This window comes from Barbatula barbatula (genome assembly GCF_947034865.1).
Source record: "Barbatula barbatula genome assembly, chromosome: 1".
NCBI lineage: Eukaryota > Metazoa > Chordata > Actinopteri > Cypriniformes > Nemacheilidae > Barbatula > Barbatula barbatula.
The window spans coordinates 21515525-21543238 of record NC_136766.1 but is presented as its reverse complement, the minus strand read 5'-3'; the positions used below and the strand labels follow the sequence as shown (position 1 = coordinate 21543238).

The 27714-nt window shown below is 39.0% G+C and overlaps 1 protein-coding gene across 1 annotated transcript; it reads left to right on the top strand.

The window, feature by feature from the left end:
• The first annotated feature begins 622 nt into the window (after nucleotides 1-622).
• Nucleotides 623-27372, top strand: rras2 (RAS related 2). The gene is made up of 6 exons (XM_079460948.1): nucleotides 623-1170; nucleotides 20282-20369; nucleotides 21345-21447; nucleotides 23113-23221; nucleotides 25131-25249; nucleotides 25815-27372. The coding sequence occupies exons 1-6, from the start codon at nucleotides 709-711 to the stop codon at nucleotides 25900-25902; spliced, it is 969 nt and encodes a 322-aa protein (XP_079317074.1). The 5' UTR covers nucleotides 623-708; the 3' UTR covers nucleotides 25903-27372.
• Nucleotides 27373-27714: the final 342 nt, after the last annotated feature.

Sequence of the window (27714 nt, the reverse complement as noted above, 5' to 3'; positions counted from 1 at the left end):
TACAAGCAAATTGAAATTCCTGGAATTCCTCTAGGGCAAGATGAGTCGAAGGGAATATGGGAATTCTGCAAAATAAAAACGTCTCCAACTGTTTTTAAGTTACTGCTGAAAAAAGTACATTTCATGTTAAGGCATTTACAGGATTAAACATCTGCATAAACCGTGCACATACAAGTTGGTGGGGGCTGTTCTCTTACTATTTGCATGTGGTTAATGATGTGATCACTTACAAGCAAATGTGTAAAAGGGCCTTATATATTATATACCGCACATCTTGCTAGATTTCCGAAATTAATGTTTTCCCACAAGTTTCCAATATAGGTTTTGTGCTTGACAGATCACTGAGAATAATAAGATCAGAAGACAAACCACACAGTTAAGTAAAGTAGACGTAACATATTCAGTTTCAAAAATGCAATGGATAATGTACTATTTTTATTTTAACTTTATTTGTATGACTCTGTCTGATGTGCGTTCCAGAGACACATTTTATGTGATGACAATACATTTAGAGGATTTAATTATAGTAATTTAACAGACACTTCTGTCCGAAGCAATTTACAAATGCGAATAACACAGCAGAAGCGATCGGTCTAATTTTATTTCTTTTTAATGAAAACAATCTCATGTGACCTGAATAGGACAGATTAATAAACTTTAACAAAGCCCATTTTGGATATTTGGGTACACCCTTGAGCAAGATCAATAATGTATTCATTATTCACACACGAGTTTCAAACATATAACCAGAACACGGCGGCTGCGGTATCAGCTCCCCCTAGCGGCAGACCCACTGCACTGACGATCAGCCCTATCTCCCCTCATTTCGCAGCCCAGTTAGTGCCTGGTAGCGATCTAGACGAGGGCGTATGGACTCTTGAGTGCGTTTCCAACAGACCCCGATCGCACTTTTCTCATCTCGCAGGGATTATCGCTGAGTTCGTACCTCGACCAAACGCCATCTCGTATTTTCTCGCTGCGTTTCTCCTTCTGAAGGCCTGTCACACAGTAAAGTGTCTCGGCGAGCGTGTGTTTAGACAGCGGCGAGTGAGCATCAGCGTGTCCCCGATGGCTGGCTGGAAGGACGGCTCAGTGCAGGAGAAATATCGCCTGGTGGTCGTCGGAGGTGGTGGTGTCGGGAAATCAGCATTGACCATCCAGTTTATCCAGGTAAGCGTGAAGACGGCGAAATGTTGTTTTCGGCCCTTGAGAGAGACGTAGAGGTGTATAGAGATATGGGTGGATCTTACGCACAGAAATGGGGACCCCATACGCGGAAAAGGGGGTTCATGAATCCGAGCGAGGCCTGCGACACGGTAACTCTCCGTTAATAATTATATAAAAAGCCTTTAACAAAACATTAACACATATCTGAAGGATATTTCATTTTTTTTAGATGAAAACAATGTATTACATGTGTAAGTTCATAGACAGAGTCTCTTTCGGAAACTGTTGCATATTAGACTGAGAAAACCATACAAAACAAATCACACACAAGTGAAATATTGACTTTAATGGGGAAGGCGAGTAAATATATACTGACTACAAACACACTAGAACAAAGTTATGCAAGCGTGTGTATAACAGTGTAGACACAAGTGTTTTCTTCCTTTTCTTTTGGATGGTATAGTTACTTAAAAATGACCATGGGAACTCAAATCTTCGCCAAAATACCATAGTTACTTTAGTTGTTACAACAGTTCTTGTAAACCTTGTGAAACCATAAAAAATCCCATGGGATCGGTGCTTTCTGATTCTTTCTTTCATTTTCTGAATGCCGTCAGCAAAGTTTCAACTTTAACAGTTATTCTGTTATTTCATTTATTGTGCAATACAACAAGAAAAGGCTTTCTTTTCCTTTTAGATCATCATAGATTCTGTACGGTTGGGATTAGTTTGCTCTTTTATTGAATGTTTAATAGTTTCACCTTTGTCGTTTTGAAAAAGATTTACCAAAAGCAACAGTTCATCCAAAAATAAAAATCCTGTCATCGCGGATTCATCTTCATTTCATTCCAAATTTGAATGACTTTCTTTCTTCTGCAGAACACAAAGGAAGATATTTCTGGTAACCAAACAACATTGGCCCCCATTGACTTGCACAAAACTACCAGACATTACTCAAAATATCTGCTGTTAGTCTTCCACAAAAGAGTCATGTAAAGGCTTTGAATGACACTAGATCAGTGGTTCTTAACCTTGTTGGAGGTACTGAACCCCACCAGTTTTATATGCGCATTCACCGAACCTTTCGTAAATTGAAAAATTAAATATGATTTTTTTCAAATTCGAAACATAGCTATATATTTTACTGGTGCACAAAATGAACCGTGCATCAACATCACTGTGTTTTAAAGAACAAAACCATTAAAACATTTTTCCATCTCCATGCAGGTTAAGGAAGTGTTCTCTTAGTTTTGCCGGTGCTAGACTAGAATTGCAAATCATGCAGTTAGGACGCTGACTCACACCACGTTCCGTTACACATGTGAATCCATATTGTACATATTCGTCCGACCAAATTCTTTTTTTGCTCGACATAGTTAGTATGAAGGGTTTCAAATATTAAGAACGAAATCACACGACGTACCACCACGACAGTCACAAGTCGACTACTGAGCGCACCAAATTCCCTGCAGCACAGATAGGCCAAGCGATGTTGCGTGATCACCTGCAGCCAATGATGGCCAATCGGGGCGTGTCATCACGAATCATATGAGTCGGGTGTGTGTCTTGACCTCCGCCGAACACCTGAGACTGACTCAACGAACCCCTGGGGTTCGATCGAACCCAGGTTAAGAACCACTGCACTAGATGTAGGCGATTGCATTTGGAGAACTATCACTTTAAGTAAATCTTCATTTGTTCCTCGTTCGGTGCCCCAAAATACTGTCCTGGGGTGCGTTTCCCGAACAACGACACAACTTGCTGGTTAACCACCATAGTACGATGCATCATTAGGGAAATAAACAATGTAGTTACGACTGTTTCCCGAAACCGTAGTGACTCTGTCGGAGACGTCGATTGAACCAAGTTGGTTTAGCAATCCAGTTGATGCCACCGTACAGGGGGTGGAGTTATGACGTCTACTAATATATACATTCAGATCGAATTAATGTCAAATTCTTGCTGTAAATAACATACATTGCATTTAACAGTGACTCTTGTTATCATATTTTTGTTGCCTGTGTTTTATTTCACGCTATTTCATTCATTCGTAAGTTTCCTCCTACGTCACTCCGCCAAGGGACCCCTAGCTAGGCACCCCAGGCCTATGTTATTGAACTTCTGTACAGCAAGTCGATTATTGCCACATTAGAGCAAATTAACGTGTAGCGCCTTGTCATAATAATAACTTGGCTAGAGATATTTTCGACATAATTCCAGGAAATACTTTGAATAAAGCTGTTCATTTGTTTATGGGATGATTTACTAACTTCATAGGAAATGAGATTTGCACAACATCTTATATAAATTCATACCTCACATATCTCATAGATGGCTTCATAGGTGTTTGGCAGGCTTAACAAAGTGCTTGATTTGAAATTCTGATATGCATGCATTTAAAAAAAGAAAGAAGCCTGACATCACGATCTTAAATCTTTAACGATAATATACAATACATATTCGTCTCGAATCAGTCTTTTTAATTTAACTTTTTAATGTACTTTCTCAGAGGAGTACTACTGTTGTTGTGCCTGCCTTTATTCGTGTCAAACAACAAGTGCTTTCCTTTTTAACCAGAACTTCCTCCTCCTGTATCAAAGACTGTTTTTGTCTGTATGCCCTTGTGATTTTTAATAATGCTTAACTGGTGCAAGCAATAACACAACTGAGCTTAATAATCAACATGACAGGAAAGCAGCTGATCAAAACCCCTATAAATAGAAAAGATTGGCTAAAGTAGACCACTAAAATTATACATTAACCAAGCATGGAGAGAAACTACAAGAGATGTTTTTTGTTTATAAAATGATGCAGTTGGAGGGGCTAAATTGGTGAAATGAAGTCCAAAGAACCCCTCGTGGAGTCCATAGAAAGACCCTTCCTGTTTGAGTGTTTCTAGAAATCTTCGCCAGCGAGAAAGCAGCCCAGCTGTTTTCAGCCTCTAGGCTTTCCCATTCAGATGTGTGTTTCTAAGGAAGGTTTCATCTGAGTCATGTTGGTTTAATGACCATAGGATCCGGATTTCAGGCTCAGAAAGAGGAAGTCCCTCCACTCCTTCTTAGTCTCCAAGGACCTCCTGGATGTGTATGGGAACTATGTGATGACTCGACTCACACTGCTTTGCGGCAGTATGTTAGGTACATGCTTGACAGTCTTCATTAGTTATGCCGTCAAGAACATAATCAGAAGGAGATGCTGTTTATTTGACTTTGGTGGCCTGCTGCACGGTGCCTTAATTACTTTACTACAAAAACAGACTGGTTGATGTCAAACTAGAGTAATGCCATGGGCACGTAAGCAGCACCAGCCAGACATGTGACTCAGACCAGAGTGGATTACGTTTACGTCATTGTGATGCAATTCAATACGAAGGACAGAGTTTTATACACATATTACGTGTATTGGGTTACATAAACCTCTCATCTTATTAATATATTTAAGCCTGATGGTCAAGAAGTAATGCAAGAGGAATTTTTTCATTGTTCATTGCAAATGAGTGATTTGTTTAAACAGCTTCTTGATTCATGATTTTTCCTTGTGATATAGTTGTTGTTAATATACAGTTTACAGAAAACATGTAAGGTTCCATTCAAATGTACTTCTTGTGAATAACAGCTCTTCCTTATTAGCTCAAAGTGTAATCGTTGCAGGCCTTGCTGACATTTTTATCTCCTCAGACGGTCTATGAGAGACCACTAAGCGTATCATGGCGCGGTTGAAGGGAAGATCACATGTTAGCTAATATTAGCTCTTATCACTAGCTCTCTCATTTCTGGGAGAACAGACTCCCTGCAGGACAGTGTCTTTGCGCCTGCAACATGGTCAGTTCACCGTGGTTCCCTAAGAGAGGGATTTAGCTTTGAAGGCATCTAGGACTCTTCAACTCAGGAGCTTATCACATATGTTTTGATTATTAAAGGGATAGTTCACACAAAATAGAAAAATCTGTCATCATTTACTCTCCTTCAAGTTGTTCCAAACCTGTATGAATTACTTTGTTCTGCTGAACACAAAGGAAGATTTTCGAAGGAATGTTAGCAGTTCAGTTCTGGGGCACCATTGACTACCATAGTAGGAAAAAGGACAATGGTAGTCAAAGAACGGTTTTCTTTCCTACATTCTTCAAAATATCTTCTTTTGTGTTCAACAGAACAAAAAATGTACACAATAATTTGATGCACTATGGTAGTCAATGCCCAGAACTAATAATTGCTAACATTATTCCAAAGATCTTTCTTTGTAGTTGAATAAGTAAATGAATAAAGCTATTTGGTGTAATGCTATTGAACTTGTGTGTCTGTACGTGCTGGGGAAAACACCTTTTGTTTCATATTTTAAATTCTACTAGTTCGTTTCAACAAATCACAAAGTCACAGTTTATTAGAGGCTGCATGTAAGAAAGAACTGAAGAAAAGAAATGAAAAAACAAAAAAGAAATGAGTAGTAATTTTCCTCCTCTGAGCCCACCTGTTGGTTTCTCACACTCTTGCCTTGATGTCATAGTGTACAGATAAAAATGGTACTATTTTCCAAACCTTGTGACTTAGAAGCTTCTCTGTTCTGTGTTTGGGAGGTCATCCAATTTCACATTACAGTCACATATCGCATGGTACAACATTTTCTAAGTGCTTGACCATTTAAGTCCTAGCTTTTGTGTTTGCTTCTTTTATTAGAAAATGAAGTATGGAGTGGTGTGTATTATGGGGAAAGATTGGGATTTTTGAGTGGGAATACATTTTCAGCAAAATCACCACACCTTAAGAGCACATGTGATAGGTGTGTCACTTTGGAAAAGGTGACGTTGTGTAGTAGAATTATTTCAGTGCTGAGTGATGCATACAATGCTCAGCCATATTATAGGCAGGCAGAGTGTTTACTTTTGCGTCCGTTGGGGTCTGGAAAGTTGGCATTAGCAGCCGGAAAATAGCCAAACTCTAGTGCACAGCCAACAGAAAACATGATGTGAGCTGATTGCTATGATTTAGATTGATCTGACATGGCAGGTAAAGACACGTGTATACGTTTTGACTTGAGCAGTGTGACATTAAAGCGAATAAATTACATTTTAGTTAACATTACATTTAGTTACATTAGTTTAGTTAATAATAATATTACAGAATGTAAAAGGGGTCATATGAAACTGCTAAAATGAATATTGACGTTTGTTTTAGATGTAATTCAATGTGTATACATGATTTAAGGTTCAAAAAACGCTGTATTGTCCACATACCATGCATGTTTTTATCTCCTATTTGCCCCGCCTCTATAAATTGTGCAATATGACCCCTTTAATTAAGCATTCAATCCACTCACTTAAAGATATAGTTCACCACAAAAATGAAAATTCGGGAATTATTTTCTCACCCTCAAGTTGTTCCAAACCTGTATACATTTCTGAGTTCAAAAGAAGATTGAAGATTTTGCAAACCAAAGAGTTCTGCGGCGCCATTGACGTTTTCATACTATAGTAGTGAATAGTGGCCCAGAACAGTTTGGTTATAAACTTTCGTCCAAGTATCTTTTTGTGTAAGAACAAATAATAATATACAGGTTTGGAACAACTTGAAAGCGTAAGTCAATGGTGACAGAATTAAAAGTTTTGGGGGAATTATCCCTTTAAATCGTGATAAAGCAATTTTGGACAAAGGAGTGGTTTGATCAAGCACGAACGAATTCCTGCAAATGTTTTATTTATTTATAAATTCAAGGTTTTTTTGGAAATAGGTGTTGGCTAATATGTGCAACACAAGGTGTTGGCTGTAATGTTGCACAAATGTTGATGCTCTCACATGCTATTGGCCTACGATGTGTGATTAAAAACAGGAAATTATGGTTTGCAAGTAAAAGACAACGATGTCATGTAACGGAATATAAGAGCCGTATATTAACACATGTTGACATCGTGTGTTATGGTCTCTTTTCCAAAGTGCTAGAACTAGGAGAAACAAAAGGCACCAGTCAAAATGAGGAGACTGGAGGTTGAAGAGCCTCGGGTGACAGAAGAGTGCATGCATTCCAGACGGCCTGGTAATACCCTCCTTTCGTGCTCTTAAATGACAGTACCTAGATTAGACCAGAGCCAGGAACTGATACATGGGGACTGTGCTTAATTTGAATTGAGAATGTGAATCGCCACCCCTGCGATTTTCCTACCAGCATCGTAAAGTAATCCATTGATGCGAACCAAGCGCATTAGGCGGATGCTGTGAGCGTAAACATCTTATGCGCCGACCCAGCTGTAGCTTATCCTCTGCTCTGGTGCCTTAGCCAGTGCTTTAATAAAAGACACTGACAGGCCATTTCATCTCAGTGTCTCAGGAGGTTACGCCTCATCATCAGAAATGGAGCACACAGTGTACTTCATTTACTTAACTGTCTATTGTAGGTTACGCGCACGCCCGGCTCATCCAATAACACTCTCGCCGGTGTTTTCAGCCCTCATTTAAAACAAGTCGCTCTTTTTGTGTGTGCTCTGCTATTAGAAACACAGCTTTGCACTGGTTTGAGTAGCAGTTTGGAGAAGTGGTAAGTTTTGTGTTTCGAGTATGCATGCGTGTGTGATTAAAGGAGAGGGGAAGAGTGTGTCGAGGGGGAGGGTACGTAGGCTGTGTGTCTGTGTTTGTCTAATGTTTGTTGAGTGGCGCCCACACACGTCTTTTTCTCTCGTAGTGCCTCTTTCGTTAACTTCTGTGGCTTTTATGTGGCTCGCTTACTTCTGAGGTATCCTGTTTACTAACTGCTGGATGAGAATCTATCGACCGAATCTTAGCTCGCACCTTTTTTGCTTGAAACTACGCTAAGAAAGTTACACCACACCTGCATTTGTGTACAAAGAAGGACAACGTTTCCATTGCGTAACAAACATAATATGAGGTTACAAAATAATTCTTATTGTGTAAAGCGTTGTTATTTGAAGATATTTTAAGCTTAATTTCTATTCAACTATAATTCGGTTATACGTATCGTTCGCTTGATGTACAACAGTCTGACAGAGATTTGTCATGTCAGACGGTCTGCACAGAAGAAATATATCTGCTGAGCATCTTCATGTGACATCTGCTTTTGGATCCGCTTATCGATATTTCGGACATCTAGTTACAATCAATAGTATGGAAAGAAATAGTTTGTCACTGTCAGTTCAACGTGTTTACCTGTATGGCTTAAGATTTATACATCTGCTGTAGTAACTGAGCTGCCCTCTTGCAAACTGGATAAAAGTTATTTGGTTTATAAAGCTGGGTGGGTAACAATGCTAGTCTTAACTGCAGCATGCAGTCACACACAGGAGAGATGGGCTGACCTGATATCACACTCCCAGAGTATTGCTCAACTCTCTCTCTTTCGTTCTTTTATTGTGCTGTGTGGCAACATTTAAGCCGTTTGGCCTAGCCTCCCCTGATGATTTTCCACAAAGGCACGTGCCACAGGGTCAGTGGCATCATAGTAGCATTTGATAAAGTTACTGTTCAGCTGCTCTCTTTGAGTCACTGATCTCGTGGCGCCTTTCTCCGGAAGCCTAGCCGGTCAGTCAGCATTCCTCATGTGCCCTCAGTATGCATGCAAACATACCCCTCCCTTTCCCCCAGCTGAACACCATCCACCCTCTCCTCCAGCTGTATCCCAACACCATCAACTCTCTTCTCCAGCTGTATCCTATGATCATCCACCCTCTTCTCCAGCTGTAGCCCAGTGTCACCCCCCAGCTATAGCTCAACACCATCCACCTTCTCCTGCAGCTATAGTACAGTATCATCCACACTCTCACAGCTGTAACCCAGCACCTTCAAACCCCTCCACCAGTTGTACGCCATGATCATTCACCTTCTCTCTCAGCTGTAGTCCAGCACCAGTTACCTTCTTCCACACCCATAGCCCAGCACCATCCCCACTCACCTCCAATCTCATCCACCCTATCCTCCAGCTGTAGTCCAACACCATCCACCTTCTCCTGCAGCTATAGCCCGCCATCACCCACCCTTTCCCCCAGCTGCAGCCCAGCACCGTACTCTGTCCCCTATTAATGGATTATCTCATAATTGTTTTATGTATAAGGTTACTTTCTTAGTATACAAGCAGTTTTGTATTTCCATTAGTACATGTTTACTATTTTTTTTCCTGTGTTTTAGTCATAGAACCTCTTATAATCATATTATAGAGAAATAATGATTTCCTTGTTTATTTAAGTCAATCTCGGTTGTGATCTACTGAAACTGATGGTCCAATGAGCTTGGGCTGCACAGTTGTCAGAGAGCGGGACAGGCTGAGTTGAGTTCATTAACGTTGCAGCTGTTGCAGGGCTGTTAGACAGTAAGCAGGGGTCCAAGAGCTCCTCAACAGGTGATGCATGTGTGTCTCAGAGCTTGCTTCACGACCCCAACGAGAAGAGAGCGTGTGCTCCACTATTAACACTTGGCCTCAGAGCACAAACGTTTAGCATTGATCAAATGTTTGACCCTTTCAAAACATTAGATTTTTGATTTGTCAAATCTGATTCTTAATTTCCCCTATAGCTCAGATTGCGATAAACCCAAATCTTCAACAAAACCAAAACGGAGTTTGTTACTAGAGGAAGAGCTCTTTCATCAAGGTCAATGCACATTTGCCTCCCTCTGTAAAATGGTGTCTGGATATGAATTGTGCTGCTCCCCTCACTTTTTCAAATAGTAGGGCTTGTGAGGACAGACTGTGCGTAGTGCCATTGGCTCTTATTTATTAGAAGCAGTCTGCTGCTTTAATAGCATTTCTGTTCTCTGTGCATTGGGAGACTGCTGGCCTAAAACGGTAATAGTGCTGTGTTTCTGTCAGACCGCCAAGCAAAGACTTCACTCTGTTAGTCTATTCGGGGCAACGCACAAGCCTCTCTTTAACTTTAACAATATTTTAAAAAATATTGTAATGTTACGTAGACAGAAAGCCTTGCAAAGAATTTTCTGAAAATTCCTCCCTTTTCTCTGGAACATACATAGCTGTGCCAGTGGAATTCTGACCATGTGGATGGTTAACGTCAAGCAGAGGATCAGCGAGCGTAAAAGAGGCTGTTTGTTCAGATGGGGTCAAGGGGGTAGTTCACTTGCTGTAGTGATACGGCCGAATCGTTCCACATTTCAAGCATTGAATGAGTTCAATACGCTAACACATGACCTCATCCAACTATGTGTCATGTACTTCCTGGAATTTGAAGTTGTTCTGTAATTACTGGTGCTTGCTATTAGCATCACTGTTACTTTAGGTTTATTCTTCTGCAAACTTTAAATATACTTCAAATTGTTGAGGAGAGGTATGCTATTACCTTTCTTACCAGGTGTATTTGAATGATTTTACTGACTTGTTTTAAAGGAGTTTACATAATATTACGGTGATTTGGAAGCAGGCTTTTTTTATTTGAGCCAGTAAGCAACCACAAACCACTTAGGCAGCGTTTATACTACTAGGTTCTCCTTTAAAAACGCATAACTCTTGCTGCGTTTACAACTGGCGTTTACATTACTCTGGAGGTTTCGACTTTTGGAAACACTGCAGACCCGGTGACATTATAGCAATGCGAGGGAAAATCGAGAGCCGTGTAGCCGATGTCATCCGTCGATCGGTCTGCGTGGCGCCAAATGAAATCAAACAAGCCTAATAGAATGGATTATCTCATCTGACGTTACCCACGCGAAGACGTCCCTGCTTTTCCTCGCCATCATGTTAATTTATTACTGGTTGGTCTGTGGCTAGTAACAACTGTCATCAACAACCAACTTATGTATGCAAATACAACTGTTTACATGTGTTATTATGTATATGAGCTCATAGATAGAATAAGCTTATTACATGAGTTAAAGGGATAGTTCAACCCAAAATTAAAATGCTGTCATCATTTACTGACCCTCTTGTCATTCCAAACCTGTTTGACTTTGTTTCTTTTGCAGAACACAAAAGAAGATGTTTTAAAGTAATGTTGGGAACCGAACAACATTGGTCCCCATTGACTTCCATAGAATGAACACAAAACCAAAGTTCTCAAAATATATTATTTTGTATAAATGGGATGGAAATATTGAATGACTCGCTAAATCATGACGTATGCTTTTGTTGCACTTTGTTTGTCTGTAATTTAGAGCAAAACCACCTGTGTAGGTGACAAGGAAGTTTGTTTCATAATTTGGTTCCTTGTCAATCGTCAAGTTGCAGTAAAATACAGGCCACTATGTCAAGGGGGCGAGTTGTCGATTAAGGCTGCATGCGTGAAATGAGCTCTTTGAGCGTGTTTGCTGGTCAAGTGTTTTTCTAGGGCCACCCGGTGAGTTCAAACAGAGAGTGCAGACCACGGTGATCTTTAGGAGGCCGATTGAAGACCTAATGCCACTAAAACAGTTGGGTGGGATTGGTCAGCTCTCGTATTCTCTCTTTCTATTCTTTTCAACTCTGCGGGGATTCTTCCCTTGTTGTGGAAGCACAGCAACACGCTCATTGGAGCAACCAGTGAAGCAGTTCAGGTGAATGAAGCTTTAAAAGTTTTCACAGGTATTCTCGGTGTTACTATACACATTCTCATATGAAGAGATCATGTGGTTTAGAATCACCCTGATTGGGTTTTGCGTAATTTTTGACTAATGACTATAATATAAGTTAGGACTGAATGCTTTATCAGATTTTAATGGCTTTAACAATTTCTGCCTCCCACGACAAATGAACCATAATAATTGTGATATTAACGTGTTAAAGGAGCTAAGTGGAGATATTTAGTGGTATCTACCTGTAGTGGCTCACGCCACTGCTCCCTTTCGATCCACTACGGTTGCTCTCACAGGACAAATATGTAGTTGCATTTTCGCTTCTGTGCCGAAAAAGCTACATATTTACGAAACGTGCACTGTAGAGCAGTTTGTCCATTTAGGGCTACTGTAGATTCAACATGGCCATTTTCAATGCAAGGGTACCAGCGGTATATGTAGATATTAATATCTAATTCTAAGGTTATAAAAACATAACGCTTCATTATGTAAGGTCTTTATACATCTCTGCACACATATTTATTTATATTATATTGCATTTCTGTTAATAAATACTCCTAAATATGACACACATCACCTTTAAAAGTGAGCACAAAACATCATGATGTTCAACAGCAGTAGATTTTAACATGTATTAATAGGCTATAAAGTGTAATAAATATGATGAAATAAAATAAAAAAATTCTAAAGTAATAGAATAATCGTGATTATTAATCGTGATTAAAAATGTAATTAAAATAATCAGGATTATCATTTTACCCATTATCATGAAGCCCAAATGTGAGTTTAAGGGATGGGTTGTGATGGTTTGGCTGGTCGTCCAGAACAGATTGGTTAGTGAGGTCAACTAGTTTCACATGAACCAAAAAACAGCTCTGTCTATGCTCATATTACTATGCAACACCTGTAGATAATTTTCGCCAACAACCGATGGTGTTTACAGGTTTCCTGCCTAGATTCCTAAACTGCTGGGAAAGTTCGGTGGTCTAGAATCCTCAATTAAATGTGCAATAAATAGAGTTGTGTCTTCCTGTTGATGTTGCCGAATTATGCCTTCAGCTGCCGTTCATGTGATGTCGTTGTATGAAGCACATGATGTCAACAGGAAGTTTTTGATGGGGGCAACCTAATTGATTCGTTGCAGAGGACAGGGATATACAGTGAGATATTGTGTATGTTGAAGATTTGTGATTCATTTCATCGGAAGCTCTCCGGCATCTGAAATCTGAAAGTGCTTAACCAACACCCTATGATGAACATTTGCCAAAAACATTGCGATCCCCCACAATCTTTAAGGAAGTACTCCCTACATGAACCCTGTTCATAATGTATTTATCAAATGACCTTTTTGGCAATAGCATGAGCTCATGGGAAAAGTAGGCGTTTCCCCAGGAAATGGAGTTTCTTTTGTGTGCTGAGGTTGGACCGGTCAGTCTGAGCTGAACAAGAAGGAACTGGAGGCCCATGTGGAGTCACTGGCTTTGGAGACCAGAGGCGTGCAGTCCATCTGCTTCACGTTAACCTCCCATCACGGCCATTTGTGGGTGATTACTGACAGCTGCAGAAGGCCAGGCTCCTCAGCCGTACCGAGTGGAGGTCAATGTTGTGAAGACCTCTGAATGAAGAAAGGTCACCGTGGTTAAAGTTGAAGAAGAAGATTGTTGGGTACGGGTGCCCATAATGATTGATGTGCTTGTGTGCAAAAGAATGTAACAAACACAAGGGTCAGTCACTCATGGAATCATTAAGAAACTAGAAGCCGTAGTTTGTCATGTGTCCCTGACCTTCCTGTCTTTGCCATCCTATTTTTCATCATCATTGTCTTCAAGACAAGGAATCTTCTGGTAGAAAATGGTTTCAGTCTGTATGCTGGAACTGGTCTACAGCCACACAGTGATGAATTCATTCCACGACGAATACGTCTCTCTCTCAGCACTGTGTTCTGGAGCAAATAAAAATTAAAACCGATTGGCATTGGCATTTTCTATGTAATTGTAACCTTCCCAGAAGTAGCTCCTCCTCATGGGAGTGTGTTTCCTAGATGGGAAATGAGCTACAGTGGAACAGTGGTAAACTGGATGGAAATTCTGCATGGATGTGTTATTCAGACGTTAAAAACTGACTTGCGACCGTGTTCTTCAGGGTCACACCACTGAATACTTACAGACCGACTTGCAAAACACAAACAAGTTCTGCACACCTGCATAGCTTGCAAAAATGTAGTCTATTTATAAAATCACTACATTACATTCAACCAACCTACTTTAGGCTCGCATATAGTATGTATCATATAGTTGTTTGACTGAAAGGTCTTAACAAATAGATGCGATTTTGCAAGCTACGCCGGTGTGCTTGAATTTATCTTTTTCCCACATACCTCTCTACATCTTTACTCCCAACATATTTTAGTGTCATGAAGACGTATACTGTATGTGAACTCTTTGAATGGATGATTGAGTAAAAGCAAAGTGAAATTCAGATGGTTTAAAATGCCATAACGGTGAATCATGTTTAATATTGACAACATTGATTTTCTGAATAAAATTAATGAATAGGGATGTAACAATATCAAAATCTATTAAAACCTTATTAATACTTAGAAATAAGTGCCATAATTTTTAAGTAAACAATTACTGAACATTGCAATGATTTTCAAGGTATGAGGTATAGTATAAAATAGGTAAAACGAATTACAAGTCCCTATTATAAAATAAAATAACTGCACCAGCTGGACCTTGAGGTAATATCTATTATATTGTTTTTGATTCTCTATGTTAAATGCCCGTACAGTCATGTGACCACGATAATATTGAGACAATTTAGCAATTTCGATACCATGAAATTGATAATATTTTTACATCCCTAATAATGAGTGTTGTGTTAACATGAGCTTTTTTTGCATCAGAATATTTTAGCTTCTTGTAGGGTAATGCTGTTTCTACATAGCTGTGGAAAGTCCACTTCAGTTTAATCAGCATTACGGCATGTGTTGTGGCAATTTCAGTCCAGTGTCTATTGAATTTCAACAGAATTAAACCTTAGGAATGACAAAGTCCCCCAACAGCAATGTGAAAGCCTAAGAGAATGAAAAGGCGTATGAAATGTATATTATGTCATATATTGATCTTAAAATGCATGTATTGTATAAACATTAGTCTTGAGTTGTTTAAACATGCATATGAACTTGTTTTCTTTGCAGTATTCAAGTTCTGAAAACATTGCGTCTTTTTTGAATAAGTTTGTCTTATTTGAATTTTTACAGATCAATGCAAACTAAATAGAAATATTTTTATTGGGAATTTGGGAGAAATGTTGTCACTAGTTCACAAAATATAACAGATTTGACATGAACATGTACATAAAATAAAAACAATATATTCAGAAATACTGATTTTTTACAGAGACTGTATATGGCAGTAATGCATAACTGACAATTTACATTCAGTGTTTATAAAACAGATTGTAGAGAGGTGTCTGGTTAGGATGTGGCTACAAAGTTCGGTGCACACCCACACAAATCTTCTTTTTTTCAAGTTAGCATTTATAAACAACGGTATAAACAAAGACACTGATACACATTTCCTTTTTAATGTAAGACTACAAATACCCTTGTCTGTTCTACTCATATGGCGCTTGTCCACTGCATGGTACCGTCAGGTTAAGTACGACTCGGGTTGGTACAGCTCATTTCACTTCGGCTCACTTTGCTTTTCCACAGCAGTTTAGTACCACTTCAAAGTGGGGCGGGAATTATAAACTTATCGTCATGGTTGCACCGCCTCTTCTGCCGTAGCATCATTGTGAACGCGACATAAACACATACACAACACAGGAGAAATGGAGCATATAGATGGAGGATGGCAGCAAATCAAAATACTGCTAAAATACTAGAGAGTTTGGGAAATCTTACAGCAAAGAGCAGACAACGATCATTTGGTTTGCTCGACGGCGCACAAGGATAAGCTAATGTAGCATTTAGCACTGCGATAAGGGTCTCAATCGATATTTTACTGTCACGAAGCATATAACAAAATGCCAAAATTGCTTATTCAAATGCGTATTCATGTGTTGCAAATCCAATGATGCTGGTAATTATTCTCTCTGCCAAATCAGTGATCTGTTTGTGAACAAGTCACATTTTGGTATCAGAACAGTACAGTACGCTTGGAACCTCAATCGAGATGGTACTAAAAAAAGTGTCAGGAACTAGATACTGTAAACTGTGGATAACCCCCCAAAAGTGAGCTGTACCGTGCAGTAATATGCAGTGGAAAAGAGCCAATAGACTGCTGTTCTTCATCGATCACATTTCAGATTTCTCAGCAGTGACCTATTTCGTTTTGTTTCAAACAAGCGCTTACTGTTTAAAGGTATGGATATAGGCTATCAAACCACTCCAGCTGGTTTAAAACGCAGCAGCACGCCTCGTCTTCCAATAGCCCAAAAAGGGCTCATGTGACACCCCTTTTCATCTCTCTCCACTGGCTACCGGTTGAAGCCCGTATCAGATTCAAGTCGCTAATGCTTGCCTACAGGACTATCACTGGATCTGCACCGGCATATTTTCACACCCTACTACACCCCATCAAGAACCCTGCATTCAGAAAATGAGTGGTGCCTTGTATTGCCTTCTCATACGGATAGTAAATCGCTTTCCCGCTCATTCTCCTTCCCAACTCCTTCTTGGTGGAATATTCTTCCTAACTCGGACTGATCAACCAAAATGACTTAAAACCCATCTGTCCTGTGAATACTTAAAAGACAAGTGAAGTCTTTTCTTTATCTCAACAGAAAAATTGTCTAGCTTTTGTTGAAACTAGTAACTTTGTATTAGCACCTGTTGTATTATTGCTCCGTTATGACGTTTCGCTTATTGCTCCCTGAAATTCGCTTTGGATAAAAGCGTCTGCTAAGTGACTAAATGTAAATGAATACACTGGGTGGGCAGAGGATGCATGAATGGATGGAGGGATAGGTTGGTGCTGAAAAGCAGAAGGAAAGAGAAGTGACTGTGGAAAGGAGTGTCCTTGTGTGTGGTGGACGGAATGGGAATATCTCCTTTGTGACATCACCACCACCACCCAGAGGACTGTACTTTGCTGGCTGCAGGCCCTGTAGGTGGAGTTTCCTTCCTTTAGACCAAAGTGGAATGTAATGTTGGAGGTGCCCTGTTGGTTTCGACTCACTGGGGTGGGCCTTTTCCTCTCCCAGAATGCTCTGCGTCAAATGGCTTGACTCGTATCACCCTCTATGGCTGCCGAGAGTCGTGACACAGCTGGAAACTCTGGCTAGCACTTTTAATTTGTATGCCTTGGCACAGAACATTTATAGAGCATTTAAGCAGTTAGCAACCACTAAAATGCTGAATGACTTGACCGATGACTGAAGTGTTTATATCAAGGATTATCTGTACAATTGCAGAGCAGCTCTCTTGCACACATGGCAACAACAGCTCAGCTCAATTGAGTGGTTTATAAAGTTGATATGTTTTGATTTTCATTTTAGTCCTGGATGGTTGTTTCTGAGAGCATACTGTGTAAGACTGAAAGCCAAATTGTATTGCTCGCATGTTTGTGAGAGAGTAAAGGGGGCAAAAGCAGATGGAACCCCCCCTGCTGTTTGAGGTAGCCATTACTGGTCATCTCAAATGTCTGATGAAGGTCAACTGAGACTTGCTTTCATGCAGAGCAGAGGCAGTTCAGGTGGGCATCGGGTCGGAAATGTGTACAGGTGGGCACAACTCAGCAGCTACCCACAGCTACTGTATGACTTTGAAATGCAGGCAGTGTTCAACCACAATCGCTCTCTGCTTGCCTCTCAACCAATGCAGACAGTCACTGTGTTTTTGTGTTTTTTTAAGCTATACTTTGGGGTCAGAATTGTCCCCTGAAATGACCAAAACCTTGTCTTTGTAAATCATGTTTCTTTTGAATGCCCCCAATGTACAGTTGCCAGGAGATTTAAAGCTTTAAAAATGTGACTTTTTCTTTAAATGGAATAATATCAACAGTTTTGTATGAGATTTTTGGAGTAAGGTGGAGTAAATTATCCTTCCACTTTTTAGTATGATACCTCACTAAAAATGTTTTATGTCATCTCTTGTGAGACGGAAACCTCTAAATGAACAATTATTGTGTATTACGTGGCTAGTTAGTAACATGTAGCTTAGCATTAAAACCGACTTGAAACCATATAAAGGTGCACAGATGGCATTACGTTATCTCGGAAAGCTAAATGTAGCTGAATATTAATATAATATATAAAGAAATTTAAATGTATTATTATTAATTCTTAACATACAATATTTGTATTTCATCCACATCACGTGCCGTGTTTTACTGTGGTCATAATACTAATATTAATGATTTATGAAGAAAATAAAAAGCATAAAAATGGCGATTAAAGATTTCCACCCAACAGCGGCAACGTGTGTGGTCACAGTGAGGTCAGTGACATTGGCGCTTTCTAAAGTTTTGCTCTGCAGAAACACTACATAGCCACTCCCACAATGCATTGTGACTTAATGTTTGCTCTGATCACTGTGATTTCTGTTTTCATGGTTCTGACCTTCTATTCTCACTTACTCGCTTAAATCTAACGTGTTACTTTCACTCTCACTCAGTTGGAGCACCAGCACCTTTGATGCACACTCATTCTGAGGCCTTGTTTGTGTGCTCGTGACATAAACACACTTTCATGTTTGTGACTGTCATACAAAGATGTCACGCTAGGAAGGTTTTGAGTTTGTGAATTAGCTGTCTGTCTCACTTCACCCTGCCTGTATCCCCTCTGGGTCTGGTGAGCGATGAAGTCGACTGCATATGCAGCACTGCTTATGAATTATTGAACATGATGGAGACTTGCGCACGCCGCATACAGAGGAACCACTGTGTGAAAGAATTGCTGAAAAACAAGAGGAGTTAGGGGCTTCTTTGTGAATGAACAAATGCCAACAAACATGCCGCATTCATTCAGTTTCAACAAAGTTCCCTATGTAATGCAAATAATCGAATTTGTTTGTACTTCAATTGCAGCAAAAAGTCCTTTACTTCAGTGTCTTTGACTTATTTTGTTTTATGCAATGCCAGATGGGGAAACTTATTTGGAAACATTAGTTGGGTATTTATTCTAGTTGATGCCCCTGTTGACAAAGAAATCACTTTAAATCATGAAACATTCAATTAAAAAGGCTTTGATTAAAGGTCCATACAATAAGGATAAGTTTAAAAGTTTAAAATCTTTCTGAATTATGTATGAATATATAATTATAAAAAATTTAAATTCTGTCGTTATTTACTGACCTTCATTTTTTTGTAGACTGTCAGTTTCGGGTAATCTGATGACAACGGCTTCTACCAACTCCACTCTTCTTTGAAACATTTTATGTAACAAAAAGCATCTGTTTTTCCTGTTGTTTTTATGAAGCGTAAAGCAAAAGCAGCCAGCAGGTCATTTACATCCATCTTTGTGATTGTAACCCTGCGTGCAAGCTTAGATTGAATACAATGTTATTGTCCGTTGATGTTACGTTAACAGTTGTTGTTATTTTCATCATATATGTTTTTGTCTAGTTTCAGTCTGGCAGTTTTGTTCACTTGTTTTGCCATAAACAACATAATAGAGTTTGACTTACTAAAAACAAGATTTAGCTTTTCAGATTTATTGATCATTTTTAACTTGACAAACAGGGCAAATACGTACACTAAGATAGCCTAGTATGTCATGCAGTTTTGGCACGCATAACCATATTCACATAATTCTGTGAGATGAATGGTTGAGGCAGAAAGCAGAACAAAACCAAAGCTTACTCTCATTTCAGAGCGCTTCTCGTTTCGCTGCTAAAAACAAATGGTTGCAGCAACATTAATAGTCAAAGTTATAATAGAAAGCCCGCGCGTGTGTGTGTGTGTGTGTGTGTGATCATGTGTTCAGTTGACACAGAAACAAGCTTGAACATAACGTTCAGCTGTCATCACTTAAACAGCCTCTTGGGAAGACGGGCATACAAAACATGGGAAAAATGTCAAATATGCATCCCTACAGCTCCTCCTTCCCCACGAACTGATACTGTTTAGATTAGCATGGAAACTTGTAGCTGGTGGAGACTAAAAAAAGTTCAAAACATTGAGGCAAAATGTTAGCGTTTGCGGTTAATTATCGTAATTACCAACCGCAAAAGCTCGGATAGTGTTGACATGAACTCAGTATTAGCACTGTACACACAAGGGCTGACCTCTTTTTATTTCTGTTGGGCCCTTATTTAGTGCAGCTTTCAAAACAAATGCTACTCTTTACACGTGTAGTTCCCTCAGTCACGTCTGAGGTCAATGAAGTTAGTGTGTAATTCTCAGTCATTGACTAGAATGTATGAAGTTTTGTACTTTGGAAGGAAACTTACCAAAACATGTCAGGTCATCTCTAAAGTGAGCTTTAAAAAATTTATTTAAGTAGGAAGAACTTTATGCACTTGTATTCACAGGTGTCTTTTTGCCCTTCTTTATATGCTGCCTGTCAAGGCAAAATTTACCGGCTTTCAAATACAGCCAACAGACAAACTCCACACTGTTCTCCAATTCAATGTAATAACCTTGTGTTTTTGTATCTCTTTTTGTTTGTAGTCATACTTTGTCACTGACTATGACCCCACGATTGAAGACTCGTACACGAAGCAGTGTGTGATCGACGAGAGGGCCGCGCGGCTGGACAGTAAGTGACTCTGATGGACAAAGGGACCTGAATGTCAAACGAATTTACATTAAGGGGAACTGCAAATTGCTCAGTTAAGAAGCAAATACGGTGTGATCCTGTATTAAAGAGATCAACCGATGAATTTGCAGAACTGTGCGATTTGTTATTGTACTTTTACAAATCAGTGTCAGCTCACGTCTGAATGCAGTCCAAAAAATAAATGTGTGCTTGGGCTACAGTAGAAGTGGTCTTGCATAGTCTTACATATGGGCTCGTAACCCAATAGGATGTAGGTTCAAATCATGCAAGGCCACTTCCATAACTCACTACTCTACGCTTGAGGAAGAAGCATTAGCTAAAGTTGTGCTAAAGACGTTGTAATAATTGCACTTTGTCAATATGTTGACAGTTTCAGCGGCAACAACATAAACAAATGTTGTGTGGCTTAAATTAAAAATTCTGGTAGACCTCTTTAAATAATCAATAACTTTTGAGTATTTTTAAATTAATTTAATACAATAAAATATGAATATAAAATAAAGTTGTAATATTATAACCAAACAGGTGCTTTCGTCCGATGAAACTTTCTATACAGCAGCCAATATCTTAGTTGCATTTCATCCTTTACCCAATTTTTTTTACTATTACTTATAATGAAAATCTTTTAATTTATTGTGTCAATAAGAATGTTTTACAAATGTTTTATTATTTTCCAGCAACAAAAGTAAACAAGTGAGACTTATTGCTAAAATGGTCATTTATCTATTATATTGTTGCTGTTAATATTATTATAAATAATCATAATTATAAACAAGTTGTCCTTACTAAAGGTCCAGTGTACCAGTTTTTAGTGAGGCATATAATGTGCCTCTAACTTTTGCATACTATTGTAATGAGATTATTTCCCCACATTTCTTATCAGTCAGTTTTTAGAGTACAGTACCTGTGTGTGCAGTCTACAGGTTAATAACATGGCTGTCCTGTGTTTGTTAGTCCTGGATACAGCAGGACAGGAAGAGTTTGGAGCCATGAGAGAACAATACATGAGGACAGGGGAGGGCTTCCTTCTCGTCTTCTCTGTCACAGATCGGGGAAGGTGAGAAACGTTTCAGTCGCGTTTTCTCTTAACTTTCACCCTGTCTTCCCCTTTCCCCTACACTACATCTCTCAGTTTCGCTTTCATCTTGTTTGGGTCTTCTCTTATTTTTTATATCGTCATTCTTTTTTTTTCTAACCGTCTTGTGTGTTAATTTAGAGACATGCTAAGTTTTGTGTCTGTGAAACATGCAGCCATATGCAAATAAACAAGAGTGTACGGTTGAGAAATGGGTGGTGTGTGTGGTGGTATGTTCAGCCATTCAGTGAGTGTTTGTGGCCGTTTAGGGTTCTTCCCACTTTGTGTTTACGCTGTAAACAGTCTTTCCTTCCTTCGTTTACATTACCCTGTTCAAAGCTGATGGCTGAACAGACTCTGTTACAACGTCTCTGGAGTCTGTGACAAGTATTTCCTCCTCCAGCATGACATTTACACTGCTCTGCTTACCTCTGACTGTGTTAGTATTAGAGACCCAATAATATTGTCCCTCCCTCCCCAGCTCAAACACACACTGCTCTCCATATGATGGCTTCTAGAAGTCCAGTGGCGTTATTGGAATGTTTATAGCAATGGCATGAGAACTGAGTGACCTCCTGTCATCCTGTGTCCAATAGTGCGGTCCTGAGATAGAGAGATAACTGCTCATCAGCTGGGAGGGTAGGCTTGTGGGTTTATGGAGAGGAGGGGTTGAATGTGTTAACTTATTTTATTATATTTGCGGACAGGGCTGTCGGCCGGGAACTGTGAAAAGGGGATGTTTCCTCATTTATTTGTGATTTATTGCCTAATCATTGGTTCTTCTGGGGAACGATTGGGTCAACAGAGAGCAATATAGTAAAATCTCTTAACCTCTCAGTAAAACCTTCTCTATGTTTAAGAGAATATTGAAGGGATAGTTCACCCAAACATAAAATTTGGTTGTCATTTCAAACCTGTATGACTTAATTTTTCCTCAAGAAGATATTTTGAAGAATGTTGGTTAACAAACAGTGCCGGCACCCATTCGCCTCTATTGTATGGCACAAAACCAATTCAAGTGAATGGCTGCCGGTTAACAACATTCTTCAAAATATATATTTTTTATGTTCTGCAGAAGAAATGGAGGTGATTTTAAATGTTGAACGATAAAAATGTGAACATTCTATCATCGTTTCCTCAGTATTGTCACTTGTGTACTTCCAGACCGGTATGCCTTTCTGTCACAGAACACAAAAGTCTGATGATGCAGATCTTTTTGCTATATGGAAAGCCTGCAGTGGCCAAAGGTTGTAAATCAAAAAAATAAAATCCTTACAGAGGTTTAATCAAATTTGCCCCTTTGTGTTTTACATATTATACCTTTTTCTGTGGAACAGAGGAAAACAAAGTTATCTTTTTACTGAAATCTTCCCCCTCTCAAATGTTATTCACATATGCAAATCATTAGACCTGGTGCATGTTGATGCTATTGACAACAAGCATTTGGGACTTTCACATGCTATCTGAAATTTGAGCGGTACGTTTGGAATAACATAAGGATCAGTAAATTATGACATCAGCTTCAGGAAAATGTTACAGTACTTCAGGAACAGTTATCTTTTCGTGTTTTTCTGAGTATGCATGTCACTGTTTATTGTAAGCTGCGCTGCTGTATAAATGTCTTGTTAATGGGTTTTGTGTCCTCAGCTTTGAAGAGATCTACAAGTTCCAAAGACAGATCTTGAGAGTGAAGGACCGGGACGAGTTTCCCATGATTCTAGTGGGCAACAAAGCTGATCTTGAGCAACAGAGACAAGTGAGTGGCGTAAATCACATCAAGTGCTTTAGCTTGAGACCGCTGAATCAGTACTGGAATTAACTAATTGAATGAGTTAAGAGTCTATTGTTTTTAGTGCATAGTATCACTCTATATGTATTCTTGCATAATGACACAATTACATACAGTGAGGGATGTATTTGATCCCCAGCTAATTTGGAAAGTTTGCCTGCTTACAAAGAAATGAAGGGTTTATAATTTTTATGGTAGGTTTATTTTAACTGAAGAAATCAGGGGAAGATTTTTTACAGTATATAAAGGTTATAAATTGATTTACATTTCAGTCAGTGAAATAAGTATTTGAGGAGTACTTTGTGGAGAAACCCTTGTTGGCAAGCACAGAGGCAAGACATTTCAGATAGTTAGTCACCAGGCTTGCACATGTGTCAGGATACATTTTAGTCCACTCCTCTGTAAATCTTTAAGGTTTCTTGGCTGTCGGTCAGCATATTGGAGTTTAAGCCTCCTTCACAAATTTACTATAGGACTAGCGTCTAGAGACTGGCTTGGACATTTAATGCGTTTCTCCTTAAGCCACTCTTTGGTTGTCTTGGCAATATGTTTTGGTTCTTCTCCAAGATTTTACGGTACATGCGCCCGTCCCTCAGCCCCTCAATGCGTTGAAGTCATCCTGTACCCGTAGCAGAGAAAAAGCCCTAAAGCATAATGTTTTCAACACTGTGCTTCTCTGTAGGGATGGTGTTCTTGGGGTCATAGTCAGCATTTCTCTCCCTCCAAAAACAGGAGTCAATTTGGGTCTCACAGCACTTTCTCCAAAGCCTTTTCTGAATCATTTTGATGTTCATTGTCAAACCTCAGACAAGCCAGGCGGGCCTTCTTGGGAAGGAGGACCTTGCAGGTGCTTCATTGACAAGCTGCTTCTGTGTAGTTCTGGGCTGATCTTTAACCTTTCTCATGATCATCTCAACCCCGTTGGGGAAATCTTGCAGGAAGCTCCAGACCAAGGGCAATTGATAGTTATTGTGTTTTTATTCTATTTCCAAATAATAGCACTTACAGTTTTCCCCTTCTCACCAAATTTCTGCCTGTCGCCTATTCAAGGTTTGTGCAGGTCTACAATCTTGTAGCTGACATCCTTTGAAACCTTTTTGGTCTTGACCATGGTGGTGGAGAAGTTGAAACGGAAGATACAGATTCTGTTGGCAGGCATCTTTTATATATATATATAACCTTCTGATTAAGGAGTACTTTCTTAAAGTGACGGGACTAATCTGTGGTCCATATAGGCACATAACCAAACTGTGGAGCCAGAATTCTTGCTGGTTTGTAGGTAGGGGATCAAATTCTTATTTCACTGACTGAAATGCAAATCAATTTATAACCTTTATATACATTTTCCCCTGATTTGTTTGTTGATATTCGGTTTCTATCAGTTAAAATAAACCTACCATTAAAAGAATAGACCCTTCATTGCTTTGTAAGAAGGCAAACTTACAAAATCAGCAGGGGATCAAATCATTATTTCCACTGTATATGGTCAATACACAGAACAGTATAGTACATTTATTAAATTCAGTCATGGAAATCAATAAATAAAATTGTTGCTATGGGGTTTACTGTTTCTGCTCTATTGACAAACTTGTGTTACACTGCCACCCAGTGGAGTGTTTGCCAGAAACGGACATCAATCTGTTTTAATGGATTGCATAAACTGGATATTTTTTATTTAATTTGCCTTCATTTTCATTACTTTGAAAGGTGGTTTATAATAAGTATATAGTTTTATTATTGTCATTAATATTTTTTGAATTTATATCAATTTGCTATGTTAAGATTTGTTAATGGCTGGAATAGAATAGAAGAACTTTATTGTCATTGTGCTAGCACAACGAAATTGCATTTTAAATTAATATAATTTCTTTTTTAGGTCACCCAAGAGGAAGGTCAGCAGCTAGCCCGACAACTCAAAGTTACATACATGGAGGCCTCTGCAAAGATCCGTATGAATGTAGACCAGGCTTTCCATGAGCTGGTCAGAGTCATAAGGTGGGTTTGCATTGTGGTTTTACCAGATGGTGGCAGCACAGACATAGCAGAGCTACAACATTTGAGGCTTGATCTTCAGAATAAATTCACACAGTATGGCATATTGTGCAATTAATAGTGTGTAAAACCATGCATTATGCCACGATAAACATTTCAGATTTTCGTTTTGAAGTTTGAAGAGTTTAAAACTACTAATATTGTGAAATATTTGTTTAGATTTTAGAAATAGTAAATACTTACATTTAACATGTTTACTTAAATTAATATGTAAATATCAAGATAATATGTAAGTAACAGTAGAAATATCATGTTTAATATGCAAGTATTTATATTTAGATAGTTTATCTATTGGTTTACATTTTGGCAAAATAAGATGAGCGTGCGGGCTGTATAAAATATGTTATTTGGATCAAAGCATAAGTAACAAATGAACACTACATTTGTGCCTTTTATTTTTTCAGTCAAATACGGGTTATTCAAATTTAGTTGGAAGCCAGATAGCTTGTAAGGTTGAATGACGCATATTTTGTATGACTGTCACATCACGTCCTGATTCTTCTCTTAGGAAGTTCCAAGAACAAGAGTGCCCACCCTCGCCGGAACCTACGCGCAAAGAGAAGGATAAGAGCGGCTGCCATTGTGTGATTGTCTAATTGGCCTCTCACTGCCGCCACTCACCCAGCTGCTGTCACCGGTCCCCGCCCCCACCCTGCCTTCTGACATCACATCCTGTGTGGATGAACTCGCTGCCTTTCTACATGTGCATGTCTTCAAAACAGCAGTCTCTCTCATAGCCTTATCAGGGGCATTTTAGACCCCTAGGACTTCACTACTAGAAGAACCAAACTGATAAAATCTTGATCAAACTCACCATTCTACCTTCAACTAGAGTACTGACGTCAGTGTGACTTAAATAATATGGTAATTGTGCCCCAACACTAAACATCGCTTCTTACAAATTTGCTATATAAACACGAAACAATTCCTTTTTTGTATTAGGAAGGATGTTTTTCTCTTGCCTTGTGACATTTGTACTTTTGCCGAGCTCAAAAGACAAAAAAACATCGATGGGATCGTTGACGAGTCAAGTCACAGATCTAATAGGAGTAAGATGAAGCATTGTGTGTGTGTGTGTGTGTGTGTGTGCGTGTCTCGTGCCATATTTGTTTTTACTTCCACATGCTAAACAGCAGTTGTACATAAATGAAGATCTGTGTCATTGAGACTGCCTTGATAAAGATTGATGAGCTTGTTTGGACATGTATTAAAACATTAATGTACTCGCATATATGTAAATAGATAGCCTTTAACATTATGCCAATGTTACCCTTTGTCAGCAGTGAAATCATTTTCATGATTTTTGCAGAGATGCCGTTTTGATCTAATGATCTTTTCAATGTTCTTTGTAAGGCTTCTTGGCAACATTCATTCTGTGATCTCCGATTGGGATTGTTATTATACGTTTAGCCAGATTGTTCAAGCTTTCTTGACTCTCAGCTCAGATTTCTACAAACTATCTTCAGACTCAGGTTGCTGCATTCACGTTGTTTTTGTGTCATTCTTACAACGGTCGCTCTTGCAGTAATAGTGCACTGTAGGCTTTCTGTTCTGTGCTAGGTGTCCCACCAAAACAGAGGATACTGAAAAGTAGACTCTGGAATATTTTTTCTTGGCCTTATATTTCAATTAACTTGTACACTGATTTTATTTTGTATCGGTTTTCAAATGTATTTAAATGACCGTAACAGCATGAGGACACGGTTGCTAGGGCACTGATGAACTGTTGACACACACAAATCTTTTGAGCATTGTATCTTATGTATGAACATTTGTCTTTTGGTTCTCATCGAGTGCATTTAACATCATTCAACAGAAGTAGGCAAGACTGAAATCCACATTCCCTCGACAGTGATCCGTTTTAAATATGGTTTGACTGCAAATGAGAAGTTGATGCATCTGTGACATTCACACTTAAATCCGAAATTGCGTCATGAATCATGTGACTCTATACTCCAAGGGTTATATCACTATTGAGTTTTGTCACACCTTATATGTTTCGTCCTCCTTTTTCGGCGTGCATTTCTGTATGAGGGATACAAATAAACTATTTTAGTTTTGTGTTTCATCATCATGTAATATAAGAAAAACAATGGAAGTGATCTTTTGAATGGACATGATTAAATGTTTTTACTATATACTTTTATACATTATTTTCTTATCAGACTAGTTAATGAGTATTTTTATATGTTTGTAAGTGAAAAAATGCTCTTGCGGCACAACTATGTGTATATGTAAAGAGGATATTTAATTATATTGATTTGTTTTTAACTGACAAAAGGCCAATGTATGTTGAACTATGGACTTTTCATGCTTATGGTAATTTAAAGCTGGCAACCACCCTCCCACTCAAATAATCGTTCACCGCATTACCCATAATTCAGTGCATCGGTGAAAGCTTATCCAAT

What these genes read in the sequence shown, in the direction of transcription:
- rras2 (XM_079460948.1), top strand. Translation starts at nt 709, where the DNA reads ATGTATTCATTATTCACACACGAGTTTCAAACATATAACCAGAACACG. An exon ending in ATCTTGAGCAACAGAGACAA is followed by an intron (nt 23,222 to 25,130) that starts GTGAGTGGCGTA and finishes TTTCTTTTTTAG; the next exon opens with GTCACCCAAGAGGAAGGTCA. An exon ending in GAGCTGGTCAGAGTCATAAG is followed by an intron (nt 25,250 to 25,814) that starts GTGGGTTTGCAT and finishes TTCTTCTCTTAG; the next exon opens with GAAGTTCCAAGAACAAGAGT.